The 18,383-nt window shown below is 42.5% G+C and overlaps 1 protein-coding gene across 1 annotated transcript; it reads right to left on the minus strand.

Moving 5' to 3' along the window:
- Positions 1 to 208: 208 nt before the first annotated feature.
- LOC147967343 (uncharacterized) lies at positions 209 to 1,279 on the minus strand. The gene has a single exon (XM_087523103.1). The coding sequence runs from the start codon at positions 1,277 to 1,279 to the stop codon at positions 209 to 211; it is 1,071 nt and encodes a 356-aa protein (XP_087379229.1).
- Between the last annotated feature and the right edge of the window lie 17,104 nt (positions 1,280 to 18,383).

Genomic DNA, 18,383 nt, shown 5'->3' on the forward strand with positions numbered 1-18,383 from the left:
GCATCTGCCGGCTGTCCTGCGTATCGCGCTGCCGGTCGGACCTCCTTCGACGCGAGCTGCGGTGCATCACCCCCGGCATCGAGGGTACACAGTGACGTGTTCGTGTGTGAATAGACACGCAAATCCTACACTCTCCCCCTTCGGTATCAAGACACCAAAAAGGCAGAGAGGAAACCTACGACACAGGTGGTAGCTCCCACTGACGCGATCACCCATCAAGCTCCTCATCAGTCTCAGCAGCAGGAATGGACTCCTCATCTGACTCAGCCCACTGATAGCCCTGTTTCGCCATCCAGGCAGACTCAGGAGTGATGTTCTGCTCTGAACCACTCACGACGTCCTCGCCAAGCTTACTTAAGATCCTCTTGTTGCGTTGGCGACTCTCCTTCTGAGCAACATGGGCCTTGTACTGTCCCTTGGCCTGCATGTAGAACAGAGCCTTCATCTTGGCCTTGAGCTTCTTATCCCAAGATGGCTCAGTAGATGGAGGTGAATACCCTACAGAACTGTCCTCGGCCTCCTCCTCCTCAAACTCATCCTCATCAACTTCCATGCGAGTAGCTTCGGCCTCAGCCCGGGTAGTGGTGTTAGACCACTTGCTCTTGATGCGTAGCTTGATAGCCTCATGGCGAATCCAGTTGGGAGCAAGAAACTCTTCACCCGGAAAGAGCTTCTCCCAAGTTTTTGAGATCAAGAGGTGCGGGTAAGGTCCATAGATGGGCACCTTACGATGAAACACAGCAAACTGAAGCTTGCACCACATGATATGAGAGACATCAAGTGGTCCAGGTAGTTTGCGATGATCTTCTTCACAAATGAGCATCATATCCACGAGGTAGGAATGCACCTTGTCCTTGTCGCCTATGCGAGGGAAAAGAGTGTTGCGGAAGATCCGGTGCATGATGTCAAGGAACGGGTTCAGCACATACGTCTTCTTGTCATTGGGTAACTTCTTCTCAACAAGGAAGGGTTGAAGCTTGTTCTTGTTGGCAGACTCGGCGTTGGCATGTGGGCGGACACCAATGGGCACCTCTAGGCCCTCATCACGAATGTGCAACATGTCCATGAACTCCTTCCAATCAGCAGTCATCCTCTTTCCGTTGGTCATCCAAGTCATGGTCCGCTTGTCATCCGTGTGGAAATGGACAAAGGCAAAGAACCGAGCCACAATCTCTGGGTCAAAGTCCATGTGAAATGTGAGAAACTCCTTAATGCCAAACTGCTCCACCAAATCCAGAGTCTCGCCAAAATATGCCCGGTTCTTCTTCAGATGTTCCATGTCAATCCATTGAACTGGCACATAGGTGTTTTGCTTGGCTTTGATCACATCTAAGAAGATAAGATTTTGTTGCTTTGTCCAGAACAGGTCATTTCCCCTTGTGAGCTCCCTAGCATTGACGTAGGGGTTGAGCTTCCTTCGAATGAGAAACTCCACTTGAGGCATCTCATCCATGCCAACATTTGGCTCCTTGACCTTTTTAAATGTGGACTTGACATTGCGTTGTGGGGCACTGGAGCCCTCGGGAGCTTCTTGGTTGCGAAGACGCTTGGAGCTCGTGTCACGGCTGGGATTCGAACGCCTGGCATTGGAACTGGAGCCACCACCTATGACACAAAACACAAACACACGAGAAAAACGAGAAGGATTATTGCAAAAACCAAGGCCAAAACCAAACGAAACAAGTAGAAATGAGATTGGGTGGACAAAACAGAGTAGTTTTTAACTCAACGATAGTACCGGGACAGGATGCGAACGTAAAACTTTATGTCCGCTCTAGTCGCGGTAGTACTGCGCCAGGTTAGCACGGTACTACCGCACCTGGAGCAGAAGTAAAATTTTACTTCCGCGAGTCAGGCGGTAGTACCGCTCCAGCGGAGCGGTACTACCGCATGGGGCTGTTCTCGTACGAGTGGGTGGTAATACCGCTCGAGGAGGAGCGGTAGTACCTGATACGTCTCCGTCGTATCTATAATTTTTTATTGTTCCATGCCAATATTCTACAACTTTCATATACTTTTGGCAACTTTTTATACTATTTTTGGGACTAACATATTGATCCAGTGCCGAGTGCCAGTTCCTGTTTGTTGCATGTTTTTTGTTTCGCAGAATATCCATATCAAACGGAGTCCAAATGGGATAAAAACTGACAGAGATTTTTCTAGAATATATATATATATGATTTTTGGGAAGAAAAATCCAGCGAGACGGTGCCCGAGGGAGGCATGACGCAGGGGCGCGCCCCACCCCCCCTAGGCGTGCCCCTGACCCTCGTGGCCACCCCGTAAGGCGGTTGATGCCCTTCTTTCGCCACAAGAAAGCTAATACTCGGATAGATATCGTGTTAAAGTTTCAGCCCAATCGGAGTTACGGATCTCCGGAAATATAAGAAACGGTGAAAGGGTAGAATCTGGGAACGCAAAAACAGAGAGAGACAGAGAGACAGATCCAATCTCGGAGGGGCTCTCGCCCCTCCCATGCCATGGATACCAAGGACCAGAGGGGAAACCCTTCTCCCATCTAGGGAGGAGGTCGAGGAAGAATAAGAAGGAGGGGGGCTCTCTCCCTCGCTTCCGGTGGCGCCAGAGTGCCACCGGGGGCCATCATCATCACCACAATCTTCACCAACAACTTCACCGCCATCATCACCAACTATTCCCTCTTCTATGCAGCGGTGTAACCCCTCTTTTACCCACTGTAATCTCTACTTAAACATGGTGCTCAATGCTATATATTATTTCCCAATGATGTATGGCTATCCTATGATGTTTGAGTAGATCCGTTTTGTCCTATGGGTTATTTGATGATCGTGATTAGTTTGAGTTGCATGTTTTATTATTGGTGTTGTCCTATGGTGCTCTCCTTGTCGCGCAAGCGTGAGGGATTCCTGCTGTAGGGTTTGCAATATGTTCATGATTTTCTTATGGTGGGTGGCGTGAGTGACAGAAGCACAGACCCGAGTAAGTAGGTTGTTTGCGTATGGGATAAAGAGGACTTGATACTTTAATGCTATGGTTGGGTTTTACCTTAATGATCTTTAGTAGTTGTGGATGCTTTCTAGAGTTCCAATCATAAGTGCATATGATCCAAGTAGAGAAACTATGTTAGCTTATGCCTCTCCCTCATATAAAATTGCAATAATGATTACCGGTCTAGTTATCGATTGCCTAGGGACAAATAACTTTCTCGTAACAAAAAGCTCTTTACTAAAACTAACTTAGTTGTGTCCTTATCTAAGCAGCCCCTACTTTTTATTTGCATGCTCTTTATTACCTTGCAAACCTATCCAACAACTTCTACAAAATACTTCTAGTTTCATACTTGTTCTAGGTAAAGCGAACGTTAGGCGTGTGTAGAGTTGTATCGGTGGTCGATAGAACTTGAGGGAATATTTGTTCTACCTTTATCTCCTCGTTGGGTTCGACAATCTTACTTATCGAAAGAGGCTACAATTGATCCCCTATACTTGTGGGTTATCAAGATCTTTTTCTGGCGCCGTTGCCGGGGAGCAATAGCGTGGGGTGAATATTCTCGTGTGTGCTTGTTTGCTTTATCACTAAGTAATTTTTATTTGTTGTTCTTAGTTGTTTTCTATCTTTAGTTATGGGTAGGAAACGCAAAATACCAAAAAAATTAGTTGTACCTACTGAACCAATGGTTGAAGAACCACTCAAAATCTATCACACTCCTGAAGCTTATTACTTGGATCATCTTCGATCCCTATGTGCTCGTGCCGAAACCTCAACTAGCTTAGTTGAGGGCAAATCTTTAGATGAGCATGCTTGTTATGTGCGACACCGTATATCTGAAAAAGGGAAACTTTTACTGGGTCAAATTCATCATTTGCAATGCTATGCTTGGAATTTATGTGAAATATATGATTTTACTTGTTGTTCTGAAAATCCTAAGAAACACCTTCCCTATCAATGTGAGTTTAGTGATAATGGAATCATATCTTCGTATGCTAAGGGTGTTTATAATTACTATGATGTTCAACAATTGAAGAATTTGTTGCTTTTAAGGGTGCTTACGAAATTGCTTCTTTCATTGAAAAGTATGATGCTACTCTTTACAAATCTGAAAATTTTGCCGTACTTAAATATTGCTATGATAATTATGCTTCTAATGCCTATGTTGAACCATATATTGAGGACTACTCCGCTGTCCAAGAAGAGACTAATATCTTGCAGAAGTCTATGGAAGAAGAAATTGATAAAGCTGTGAGCTCATTGGATGAAAAAGATGATGAGGAGAGCGAAGAACAAGAGGAGGAAGAGCGGATTAGCTACCCGTCCCCACCTTCTAATGAGATTAACTATTCAACTCATACATTGTTTAATTTCCCTTCGTGCTTACCGAAGGATGATTGCTATGATGATTGTTATGATCCCGTTGATTCTCTTGACATATCCCTTTTTGATGATGCTTGCTATGCTTGTGGCCAAGATGCCAATATGAATTATGCTTATGGAGATGAACTTGCTATAGTTCCTTAAGTTAAACATGAAATTGTTGCTATTGCACCCACGCATGATAGTCCTATTATCTTTTTGAATTCTCCCAACTACACTATATCGGAGAAGTTTGCACTTATTAAGGATTATATTGATGGATTGCGTTTTACTATTACACATGATGATTTTGATGAATATAATATGCATGTGCTTGCTGCTCCTACTTGCAATTATTATGAGAGAGGAACTATATCTCCACCTCTCTATGTTTCCAATACGATAAAATTGCAAGAAACTGTTTATACTATGCATTGCCCTTTACTGTGTGTGCATGAATTGTTCTTTTATGACATGCCGATGCATAGGAAGAGAGTTATACTTCGTCATTACTTGATATATGTTACTTTGTGCTCACTACTAAATTACAAATCATTGTTAATTAAAATTGGCTTTGATATACCTTGGGATCTGGGTGGATTCATTACTTGAGCACTATATGCCTAGCTTAATGGCTTTAAAGAAAGCGATGCCAGGGAGACAACCCAGAAGTTTAAGAGAGTCGTTTATTTCTGTTGTGTTCTTTTATAAAGTTTGAAAAATAAAAATAATGTGCCAAGATTTGCCTTTAGGATGTTTTAGATGCTTGTTGGTTTGTATGGTGCAGGACAGAAACTTTGGCTGTAGTGCGCGATTTTACATTTTTTACTGGAACGTCAAATGGTTCTGAAACTTTTTTCACTATATTTCTATATAAATTTTTTATTTGTCCTAATTTTGGTAAAATTTTTGGAGTACCAGAGGTATGGTGAATGTTCAGATTATTACAGACTGTTCTGTTTTAGACAGATTCTGTTTTTGATGCATAGTTTGCTTGTTTTGATGAAACTATCAATTTATATCAGTGGATTAAGCCATGGAGAAGTTATATTACAGTAGACACAATGCAAAAAAAATATGAATTGGTTTTCAACGGTACTTAGAGTAGTGATTTGCTTTATTATACTAACGGATCTTACCGAGTTTTCTGTTGAAGTTTTGTGTGGATGAAGTGTTCGATGATCAAGAAGGTCTCGATGTGAGAAGAAGGAAGAGAGGAAAGAGCTCATGCTTGGGGATGTCCGAGGCACCCCAAGTAAATATTCAAGGAGACTCAAGCGTCTAAGCTTGGGGATGCCCCGGAAGGAATCCCCTCTTTCTTCAACAAATATCGGTATGTTTTCGGATTCGTTTCATTCATGTGATATGTGTAAATCTTGGAGCATCTTTTGCATTTAGTTTTCATTTTTTTATTTTATGCATGATGCTGGTATGAGATAGTCCTTGGTTGATTTATAGAATGCTCATTGCACTTCACTTATATTCTTTGAGTATGGCTTTATAGAATGCTTCATGTGCTTCACTTATATCATTTGAAGTTTGGATTGCCTGTTTCTCTTTACATAGAAAACCGCCATTTGTAGAATGTTCTTTTGCTTCACTTATATTTGTTAGAGCACGGGCATATCTTTTTTAGAAAGAATTAAACTCTCTCGCTTCACTTATATCTATTTAGAGAGATGACAGGAATTGGTCATTCACATGGTTAGTCATAAAATCCTACATAAAACTTATAGATCACTGAATATGATATGTTTGATTCCTTGCAATAGTTTTGCGATATAAAGATGGTGATATTAGAGTCATGCTAGTGGGTAGTTGTGGATTATTAGAAATACTTGTGTTGAGGTTTGTGATTCCCATAGCATGCACGTATGGTGAACCTTTATGTAACGAAGTCGGAGCATAATTTATTTATTGATTGTCTTCCTTATGAGTGGCGGTCGGGGACAAGCGATGGTCTTTTCCTACCAATCTATCCCCCTAGGAGCAGGCACATAGTACTTTATTTCGATGACTAATATATTTTTGCAATAAGTATGTGAGTTCTTTATGACTAATGTTGAGTCCATGGATTATACGCACTCTCACCCTTCCATCATTGCTAGGCTCTCTAGTATCGTGCAACTTTCGCCGGTACCATAACCCACCATATACCTTCCTCAAAACAGCCACCATACCTACCTATCATGGCATTTCCATAGCCATTCCAAGATATATTGCCATGCAACTTTTATCATCATCATATACATGACTTGAGCATTCATTGTCATATTGCTTTACATGATCGTAAGATAGCTAACATGATGTTTTCATGGCTTGTCCGTTTTTTGATGTCATTGCTACGCTAGATCATTGCACATCCCGGTACACCGCCAGAGGCATTCATATAGAGTCATATCTTTGTTCTAGATATCGAGTTGTAAGTAAATAAAAGTGTGATGATCATCATTATTAGAGCATTGTCCCAGTGAGGAAAGGATGATGGAGACTATGATTCCCCCACAAGTCGGGATGAGACTCCAGACGAAAAAAAGATAAAAAAAGAGAGAAAGGCCAAAAAAAGAGAGAAGGCCCAAATAATGAGAGAAAAAGAGAGAAGGGGCAATGTTACTATCCTTTTACCACACTTGTGCTTCAAAGTAGCACCATGTTCTTCATATAGAGAGTCTCTTGAGTTATCACTTTCATATACTAGTGGGAATTTTCATTATAGAACTTGGCTTGTATATTCCGATGATGGGCTTCCTCAAATGCCCGAGGTCTTCATGAGCAAGCAAGTTGGATGCACACCCACTTAGTTTCAGTTTGAGCTTTCATACACTTATAGCTATAGTGCATCCGTTGCATGGCAATCCCTACTCACTCACATTGATATCTATTGATGGGCATCTCCATAGCCCGTTGATACACCTAGTTGATGTGAGACTATCTTCTCCTTTTTGTCTTCTCCACAACCACCATTCTATTCCACCTATAGTGCTATATCCATGGCTCACGCTCATGTATTGCGTGAAAGTTGAAAAGGTTTGAGAACGTCAAAAGTATGAAACAATTGCTTGGCTTGTCATCGGGGTTGTGCATGATGTGATATTTTTGTGTGGTGAAGATGGAGCATAGCCAGACTATATGATTTTGTAGGGATAACTTTCTTTGGCCATGTTATTTTGAAAAGACATGATTGCTTTATTACTAGGCTTGAAGTATCATTATTTTTATGTCAAATGATAGACTATTGCTTTGAATCACTCGTATCTTAATATTCATGCCATGATTAGATTACATGATCAAGATTATGCTAGGTAGCATTCCACATCAAAAATTATCTTTTTTTATCATTTACCTACTCGAGGACGAGCAGGCATTAAGCTTGGGGATGCTGATACGTCTCCGTCGTATCTATAATTTTTGATTGTTCCATGCCAATATTCTACAACTTTCATATACTTTTGGCAACTTTTTATACTATTTTTGGGACTAACATATGATCCAGTGCCCAGTGCCAGTTCCTGTTTGTTGCATGTTTTTTGTTTCACAGAATATCCATATCAAACGGAGTCCAAATGGGATAAAAACTGACGAAGATTTTTTTGGAATATATATGATTTTTGGGAAGAAAAATCCACGTGAGACGGTGCCCGAGGGAGGCATGAGGCAGGGTGCGCTCCCCTGACCCTCATGGCCACCCCGTAAGGCGGTTGATGCCCTTCTTTCGCTGCAAGAAAGCTAATATCTGGATAGAGATCGTTTTAAAATTCTAGCCCAATCGGAGTTAGGGATCTCCGGGAATATAAGAAACGGTGAAAGGGTAGAATCTGGGAATCCAGAAACAGAGAGAGACAGAGAGACAGATCCAATCTCGGAGGGGCTCTCGCCCCTCCCATGCCATGGAGACCAAGGACCAGAGGGGAAACCCTTCTCCCATCTAGGGAGGAGGTCAAGGAAGAATAAGAAGGAGGGGGCTCTCTCTCCCTCGCTTCTGATGGCGCCGGAGTGCCACCGGGGGGCATCATCATCACCGCAATCTTCACCAACAACTTCACCGCCATCATCACCAACTCTTCCCCCGTCTATGCAGCGGTGTAACCCCTCTTTTACCCGCTGTAATCTCTACTTAAACATGGTTCTCAACGCTATATATTATTTCCCAATGATGTATGGCTATCCTATGATGTTTGAGTAGATCCGTTTTGTCCTATGTGTTATTTGATGATCGTGATTGGTTTGAGTTGCATGTTTTATTATTGGTGTTGTCCTATGGTGCTCTCCGTGTCGCGCAAGCATGAGGGATTCCTGTTGTAGGGTTTGCAATATGTTCATGATTTTCTTATGGTGGGTGGCGTGAGTGACAGAAGCACAGACCCGAGTAAGTAGGTTGTTTGCGTATGGGATAAAGAGGACTTGAAACTTTAATGCTATGGTTGGGTTTTACCTTAATGATCTTTAGTAGTTGCGGATGCTTGTTAGAGTTCCAATCATAAGTGCATATGATCCAAGTAGAGAAAGTATGTTAGCTTATGCCTCTCCCTCATATAAAATTGCAATAATGATTACCGGTCTAGTCATCGATTGCCTAGGGACAAATAACTTTCTCATAACAAAAAGCTCTTTACTAAAACTAACTTAGTTGTGTCCTTATCTAAGATGCACCTACTTTCTATTTACATGCTCTTTGTTACCTTGCAAACCTATCCAACAACTCCTACAAAATACTTCTAGTTTCATACTTGTTCTAGGTAAAGCGAACGTTAGGCGTGCGTAGAGTTGTATCGGTGGTCGATAGAACTTGAGGGAATATTTGTTCTACCTTTAGCTCCTCGTTGGGTTTGACACTCTTACTTATCGAAAGTGGCCACAATTTATCCCCTATACTTGTGGGTTATCAGTACCCCACAGATCAACATCTCGCAAAAACAACATCTATGGATCTAGAAACATCCTTAAATTTAGATTGGTACTACCGTTGATCAAATCTACACTGTTGCATCACACCAAATAGCATATCTACTGCACTAGCACTCTCCAACAATCTCCTCTTGCAAAGATTTGTCCAAAAATCACAAGAACTACACATGCATCTCCCAAAACCTAGAAGCACAACAACGGGGCAAAGAGAGAGGGACTAAGGGAGATCTCGGGTTCCATGGCAAGAGGGCGAGGTGGGGATCGATCCCATCGGTCGGAATGCGAGGAGAGCGGCCGGAGACGGAGATCCGGCGAGGTCCTCCGATGCCGTTCTTGGGAAGGAGAGAGAGAGAGAGATAGAGAGAGAGAGAGACAAGGTGAGGGGAAGAGATGAATGGGTATGGGGCGTCGGAACTCCCCCTACCCGCTCTTGACGCCCACGCGTTCTCGGCAGCGCAGTAGTACCGCGGGTCGTCATGGTAGTACCGCCCGGGCGGAAGTACCACACACTGGGCGGTAGTACCGCTCTTCCAGCGGCAGTAAAAAATTACTATCGTGCTGGAAGCGGTAGTACCATGCCAGAGTTGTAGTTGTGTGAGCACAGATGCCACCCACCTCCTGCGGTAGTACTGTGGCTAGCCACGGTAGTACCGTACACCCAAGAAAGTGCAAGTTTCGGAAAGACTAAAAAACACTGCCTTTGCAATGCACACTTTGAGCAACCGGACACGCAAAAGATCACAAACGAAGCAAAACAAACACAACCATGACTCACAAGAAGGCAAAAAGGCAACGTGGACCAAACATGAAACAAAACCTCTCAAAGAGAGAGGGCGGTGGCCGGAGCCACCTATGTTTGAGTCAATTGGTATGGCACTGCGAAGAATTATCCTTGGGCCCATGACCAAAACTCGTCTTTGAAGCACAAGTACCATCTACAATGGTAAATGTGAAAGAGTTGATCAATTTATGCATAATGGGGGAGGGAAAGTTCATTGAGAGAACAATACTCCCCCTATGTCCATGCCTAGACCTAAACAAGACATCAAGATAAGTATGGTGGGGTGTGCAAAGTTTCAAGCCACATTGCCCAAATCAATGATATCTAGCTCTTGCCTTAATTCGCGAAATATTGCTTCATCCAAGGGATTCGTGAAGATATCTGCAAGGTTATCATGAGTGTTGACATAGTTGAGCTTGATCTCGCCTCGCCTAATGTGATCCCGGATGAAGTGATACTGAATCTCAATATGCTTTGTTTTGAAGTGCTGCACCGGATTAAGATAAAACTTGATGGTACTTTCATTGTCACAAATGACACTGTAATCCTTTAAAGTTTGCCTCATCCATAGAAGTTGATAACAACAACTACCGGCGGCCACATACTCTGCTTCGGTGGACGAGAGAGACACACAACTTTGGTTCTTAGAAGACCCAACTCACCAAAGAGCAACCAAGAAATTGGCACCCTCCGGAAGTTGACTTCCTATCCACTTTGTCTCCCGCCCAATCCGAGTCCGAAAAGCCCACAAGGTTGAAGTTAGCTCCTCTTGGGTACCATAAGCCAAAGTTTGGGGTATGAGCCAAATATCAAAAGATTCGCTTGACCGCCACATAATGGATTTCCTTAGGTGCGGCTTGAAACCGTGCACAAATTCCCACACTCAACATGATATCCGGTCTAGATGCTCAAAGGTAGCAAGGAGCCAATCATGGAGTGATATACCTTTTGATCCATAGATTTACCATTGGGATCTATGTCAAGTTGGCATTTGACGGGCATTGGAGTGGAAGCTGGCTTGACATCACTTAGCTTGAATCTCTTGAGCCTGTCTTGAGTGTATTTGGCTTGGTTGATGAAGATTCCTTCTCTTCTTTGTTTGATTACAAACCCGAGAAAGAACTTCAACTCTCCCATCATGAAAATCTTCAACTTTGAGGTCATGAGAGCGGCAAACTCCTCATTGAAAGCTTTGTTAGGAGAACCAAAGATAATATCATCAACATATAGTTGGCATACAAAAAACTCCCCTTTGACCTTCTTAGTAAAAAGAGTGGGGTCGATTTTCCCAATTTCAAACCCACGATCTTGCAACAACTCGGTAAGGTGCTCATACCACACACGTGGGGCTTGTTTAAGGCAATAGAGTGCCTTATTGAGTTGGTACACATGATTGGGGAACTCGGATCCTCAAACCCTGGGGGTTGTTTGACATATACCAACTCATTGATAGGACCATTGAGAAAAGCACACTTCATATCCATTTGTTGCAACATGAAGTTATGATGAGAAGCATAAGCAATCAACAAACAAATAGATTCAAGGCGATCAACGGGAGCAAAGGTTTCACCTTAGTTGATACCCTCGACTTGGGAGTAGCCTTGTGCTACCAAACGAGCCTTGTTGTGAACAATAATTCCATGAGTATCTTGCTTGTTCTTGAATATCCAATTGGTTCCAATGACCTTATGGTTCCCCTTTGGCCTTGGCACCAATCTCCACACCTTGTTGTGCTCGAAGTTGTTGAATTCTTCATGCATGGAATTGAGCCAATCCGGATACTCGAGCGCCTCATAGACCTTTTGGGGTTCAACACAAGAGACAAACACGTGATGTTCACAATAGTTTGTTGATTGTCTACGAGTGCTTACCCCCTTTCTTAAGCTTCCAAGCACATTCTTCATGAGATGATCTTTGGTAGTGAGCTTGGACGCAATCTTGGCGGCACGACGCGCCAATTCCTCCTCAAGAGAGAGTTGAGGAGCGGTAACTTGATCATCTTGAGCGTCATCTTGATCTTGTTCTTGATCTTGAACTTGCTCAGTGGTGAGAACTTGACCTTGGGCATCACTTGGCGGTACACCACCATCTTGAGGTTGATCTTGCCCTTGATTGTGTTCATTTGTTTAAGGGACTTCATTTTGTTCTTTGGAAGCGTGTGGGTCTTGGGTTGGTGATGATTCCACTTGAGTTGAACATTGTCATTCTCCTTCGGCCACAAGGGGTTCCTCAATGGGTAGGATATGACCAACACCCATTCTTCTTATGGCTTGGGGAGGAATTTCATCACCGACATCACAAGTACCACTTTGCTCCACTTGGGAGCCGTTATTCTCATCAAACTCCACGTTACACGTCTCCTCAATAAGTCTCGTGGACTTATTGAGGACACGGTAAGCATGAGAGTTTGTAGCATAACCAAAAAATATGCCCACGTGAGCTCTAGCCTCAAATTTAGACAAACGAACACCTTTCTTGAGGATGAAACACTTACACCCAAAAGTACTTGAGGTTAGGCTTGTTACCGGTGAGTATTTCATATGAAGTCTTGTTCAAGCCTTTGCGGAGATAGAGCCGATTGGATGCATGACAAGTGGTGTTGATGGCTTCGTCCCAAAAGTTGTATGGAGACTTGAACTTGATGACCCACAAGTATAGGGGATCGCAACAGTTTTCAAGGGTAGAGTATTCAACCCAAATTTATAGACTCGACACAAGGGGAGCCAAAGAATATTTGAAGGTATTAGCAGCTGAGTTGTCAATTCAACCACACCTGGAGATTAATTATCTACAACAAAGTGATCAGTAGCAAAGTAGTTTGATAGTTTTGATAGTAGTAGCAGCAGCAATAGTAACAGTAACAGTGATAGCAGTAATTTGTAGCAAGTGTAACAGTGATGATAGCAGTAGTAACTTAGCAGAAAATAAGGATAAATTCGTAGGCATTGGATCAATGACTTGTTGGATGATATTCATCATGAGACAGTTATAACCTAGGGCGATATGGCACTAGCTCTAGTTCATCGATATAATGTAGGCATGTATTCCATAAATAGTCATACGTGCTTTATTAAAAGAACTTGCATGCCATCTTTTGTCCTACCCTCCCGTGGCAGCGGGGTCCATATTGGAAACTAAGGGATACTAAGGCCTCCTTTTAATAGAGAACCGGAACAAAGCATTAACACATAGTGAATAAATGAACTCCTCAAACTACGATAATCATCGGGAGTGGGCCCGGTTGTTGTCACTCCGGGGTTGCCGGATCATAACCGTAGTAGGTGACTATAACTTGCTACATTGGATCTAAAACATGGATATAATGATGAATTCATAAATGGTTCAGATCTGAAATCATGGCACCCGGGCCCAAAGTGACAAGCATTAAGCATGGCAAAGTCATAGCAACATCAATCTAAGAACATAGTGGATACTAGGGATCAGGCCCTAACAAAACTAACTCAATTACATGATGAATGTCATCCAACTCCTCACCGACCAGTGAGCCTACGAAGGAATTACTCACTCCCAGTGGGGAGCGGAATTGGCGATGGAGATAGGTTGGTGATGACGAAGATCAAAGATCCCCTCTCCGGAGCCCAAAAAGGACTCCAGATCTGCCCTCACGAGGAAGAACATGGCTTGGCGGCGGCTCCGTCTCATGGATCGCGATAATTCTTTCGCCCTAATTTTTTTCTAGAATAATGTGAATTTATAGTATCAGGGGGGTCGTCAGCGGGGCCACCAGGTGGGTACAACCCACCTAGGCGCGCCGGGAGAGGGGGCGTGCCCTGGTGGGTTGTGCCCACCTAGGGGCCCCTCTCCGGTGGGTCTTGGCTCCAGAAATTCTCTTTATTGATATAAAAAAATCCTCAAAAAGTTTCGTTCCATTCCAAGAACTTTTATTTTTTGCACAAAAACAACACCATGGTAGTTCTGCTAAAAACAGCATCAGTCCGGTGTTAGTTTCATTCAAATCATGCAAATTAGAGTCCAAAACAAGAGGAAAAGTGTGAGAAAAAGTAGATACGTTGGAGATGTATCAACTCCCCCAAGCTTAAACCTTTGCTTGTCCTCAAGCAATTCAGTTGATAAACTGAAAGTGAGAAAGAAAAACTTTTACGAACTCTTTTGCTCTTGTTTGCATAAATAAGCTTAAACAACACCTAGGTTTTCAGCCAACATTATAACTAACCATGTCGACAATAACTCTTAAAGATTATAATGATTCATAACAACGACATAATCAGCTAGCGAGCAATAATAATATATATCAAACGGCAGCACGTTGTCAAAACAATCATGATATAATATGACAATAATGGTATCTCGCTAGCCCTTTCTGAGACCGCAAAACATAAATGGAGAGCACCTCCGAAGTTCAAGCAGCGACTAAACATTGTAATTCATGGTAGAAAAGATCCAGTCATGATGCACCCAACATTAGCTATACACAATGCATAAATCATGAGCATTGTGCTCTACTCAGTTTCTGGCGCTTGTTTATAGAAGGTGATGACACAACATAAAAGTAAATAGAAAGTCCCTTCGTAGAGGGAAGCAGTGATTTGTAGAGGTGCCAGAGCTCAATTTTTAAAACATAGATAAATGATATTTTGAGGCATGCACCCTTCTCATTCACTTCACGACCATCAGTTATCAACATCTTCCATGCTAAGCACGCTAGTGGCGGTTCCCAAGCGATAAAAGTAAAGGTTTACTCCCCCTCCACCAACAATCACATTCCACGGCTTGTCCGAAACAACGGGTGTCGTCGAAACCAACAACAGCCCTGGGGGAGTTTTGTTTAATTATTTGCATTTTTTAGTTCGGGACTGGGAATCCCTATTACCGCCCATTTCCTCGTGCGATAGTGAATAAACACTTGACCTGAGGATAACATGCTTAGCACGGAAGATATCGACCACCTCCTGTCATTCCATGAACGATCGAGGCACACAAAGCGAATAATTTTTTAGAAGTTTTTAGAGGTGGCACATGCAAATTTACTTAGGACGGCAGGGAAATACCGCATATAGGTAGGTATGGTGGACTCATCTGGAATAACTTTGGGTTCAAGGTTTTTGATGTACAAGCAGAATCCCCACTTAGTACAGGCTAAGGCTAGCAATTTTAAGATTGGGAATCGGCCAGCTAGAGAGCAACAACGATCATGACCAGGCATTATGCATAAGTAACATTGGACACTAGCACGAGTAGGATATGAACACCATGAACATAAACATTATAGAGGCTATGTTGGTTTTGATTCAACTACATGCATGAACATGTACCAAGTCAAGCCACTCGAACATTCAGAGGAGGATACCATATCATCATACTATATCACAATCATTTTAACGCTATGTTGATATCCAAGATAAATCATTATTAACTCCCAGCTACTTATGCATGGCATGAGAAACTATAATCTCTAATTGTCATTGCAAACATGTTTAATCATAACAGGCTGAATCATGGGCACTAGGTTAAACATATTTACACAGACAAGACAAGTCGAGTTCATACCAGTTTCGCTTTGCCACGGCCAGTTCATCGAATATCATCATTATTGTGTTTCCCTTGCACGACCGAATGATATGAAAATGATAATAGTGCAAGAGTTCCATGGACTAAGCTGGAATCTGCAAAAAAAATTATTCAACGGGAGAAGACAAGGTAAAATGGGCTCTTATTAATTCAACAGTTATTCATGTGAGAGCCACTCAACATTTTCATCGTGGTCTTCTCCTCGGTAATAGTCGAATAAAAGAAAATAATTTCAGAGAAACACACTGAAATATTTTTGGAGTTTTTTGGTTTTCTTCAGCAATTAAATAAAAATGAGAAAAACTATTTACACGGGAAAGCTCCCAACAAGCAAAAGAAGAACAAGGAAATCTTTCTAGATTTTCTTTTTAGTGCTACTACTAAGCATGCATAGAAAGTAAATTATTACAACTAATTTTTTTGGTTTTTCTAAAAAATCAAACACACAAGAAGAAAGCAAGAAAATAAATCTAAGCATGGATGATACAATGAAAAAGTGTGAACACCCACAAATGGAATGATGTGTGAACATGAATATAATGTCGGTGAGAAACACGTACTCCCCCAAGCTTAGGCTTTTGTCCTAACTTGGTAGTGAATCAGTAGCCTGGAGGGTAGTTGTCGGCATGGTAGCTCACAGAGGCTCTCAGTGCGGAGGCCTTAGCATGCCGTGCCGCCAACACTGCTGTGTTGTGACCTCAGGCCTCGCTCTCAAGAACAAAATATCTTTCCTTGCTGTGATAATCAAAGAGACCAGGCGCGGGCAAATATCTTTCCACAACATGTGATTGGTTAAACAACAAATTATAAGTGAAGTTATCAGCCCTTCCCTTGAGAATCTTATGCTCCTTTAAGGCATCAAAATCAAAATATCGAGTGGGTAGGATAGGGTCAAAGGGCAAAGGTGAAACACCCAGTCCTCGTGCTAAACATAAATTCCACCATAGAACCAGCCACTTTTGGCGTTATTCTGAAGTCTACGTGCAACAATCGCTCCAAGGTTATAATTGCTTTCACCAGTGAGAGCGGTGTGAATGAGGCTCAAGTCTCGCGAACAAAGTATGCTACAGTCTTGCTTGCCTACTATGCATTTCCCGTTAAATAATGCAATGTACTGAATTGCGGGAAAGTGAATGCTCTTTATTCTTCCTTGCCTTACTCCCCTATTTTCACCGTAGCAAAGGCTAGTCAAGAAGGTCTGATCAATTGTAGGTACAGTGAGGTTTTAACGCCCCATTCTGTGAGTGTCGTGTTCTCCACAGGGACTAGGCGACGACAATAATGCTCGACTAAAGCTAGGTGACAGAGTTCAGATGATGATTGCGAGGAAATATAGACCTAAACTAACCAAAGTCGACGACAAAGAAAATGAAAATAAGCAAAAGGGAGATTCAGATTTTACTCATTGTCTTTTTGGTATTTTCGTAATGCTTGATAAGTTAAAAACTAATACGAGTATACATCAATGACAAGAGAAGTGGAAGGACATGAACATAACATGACAAGGACACATTACTATCAAACATAAACAAAGGGAAGAAGCGAGAATATATGACAAAATATAATTGTATCAAATCAAACACACACACACACACACATTTATATATCACAGGTACATAGCTAATACAGGGACTACAGAACACACAAAACCACACATATGCGAACAGGATACTACACCACGGTTCAGGTTAACAAGAGACAACAAAAATGAAATCTTACAAGCCACAAGATTAGTGCCCACAGAACAACACAACGGTATTTAACAACTAAAAATTACTGGTAGAAATTAACTAGTACAGCGAGAAGAAATACATAGGGTGAACACACATATATGCTGACAGAACACATATTACCAAAGTAACAAAATATTGCATATTAGTTAGTTCCCAAAGCAACAAGAAATACACTATTCAGAACATAGAATTTATGACATGATATTTAGCAAGTATGAACTGAGCAAACTAGTTGGTTGCAAACACTTATCAAAATCTGAACCTTACAAGTACTACACATCTCCTATTACAGAAAATTCAGAAAGAGAGATAAGCAGCGGCAAGATAGAAGAAGAAGAGAAGCAGCAAGAGATTGAGGAAGGAGCAGCAGGTTCATGGGGGAAGGAGGAGCAGCAAAAGGTTTGGAGAAGAGACAGGGAGCAGCAAGGTAGGCAAAGGGAGCAGGAAGTCGCAAGAAGAAGCAGCAGCAATGTGGGGATGGAGAGAGGAGAAGGAGGAGCAGGGGCACAACAAGAAGGGAGCATCAACGGGGCTTGGAGAAGAAGCAGTAGAAACAGCAGCAAGGCGAGGGAAGAAGGAGCAGCAGCAAGGAAACTCTCGCGCGGAGGTGCTCAGTGGTGTGGTGGTGATGGTGGCGCGGTGAAGCGGGGAGTGGTGGTGATGGATGGCGGCGGTGTGGAGCGTGTGGAGGTGCTGGGTGGCGCGCCGCCACGCCGGCCTGGCCGCGACGGCGGCCGGAGATGGAAGAAGAAGTGGTGAGGGAGAGAGATGGAGATGCCAGACCCGATGGGGATCGGCAGCCGCTAGGGATTTTGACCCCTCCTCTGATCTGCCACTTTGCAATTTTGGCCCCTCTCATTTTCTTCTTTCTTCACAAGAAGGTCCCTTTCTTCTTTAACTTGTCCCCTGGAGCATCATTTCTTCACACACAAGTCCCTCTGTCTTTCTTCTTTCTTTTCACTTGACTGATTCTCTTAACCACTAGTCCAGATCTTGTAGTTTATAGTGCCTTTGCGCACTTTTCTGCAAAAGAAACAAATGACTAGTACATGATTCTTTATATGATTATCATTCACAAATTCAAC

Source organism: Triticum urartu, chromosome 5A, assembly GCF_056163025.1.
Source record: "Triticum urartu cultivar PI428250 chromosome 5A, HENAU_Tu73, whole genome shotgun sequence".
Lineage (NCBI taxonomy): Eukaryota > Viridiplantae > Streptophyta > Magnoliopsida > Poales > Poaceae > Triticum > Triticum urartu.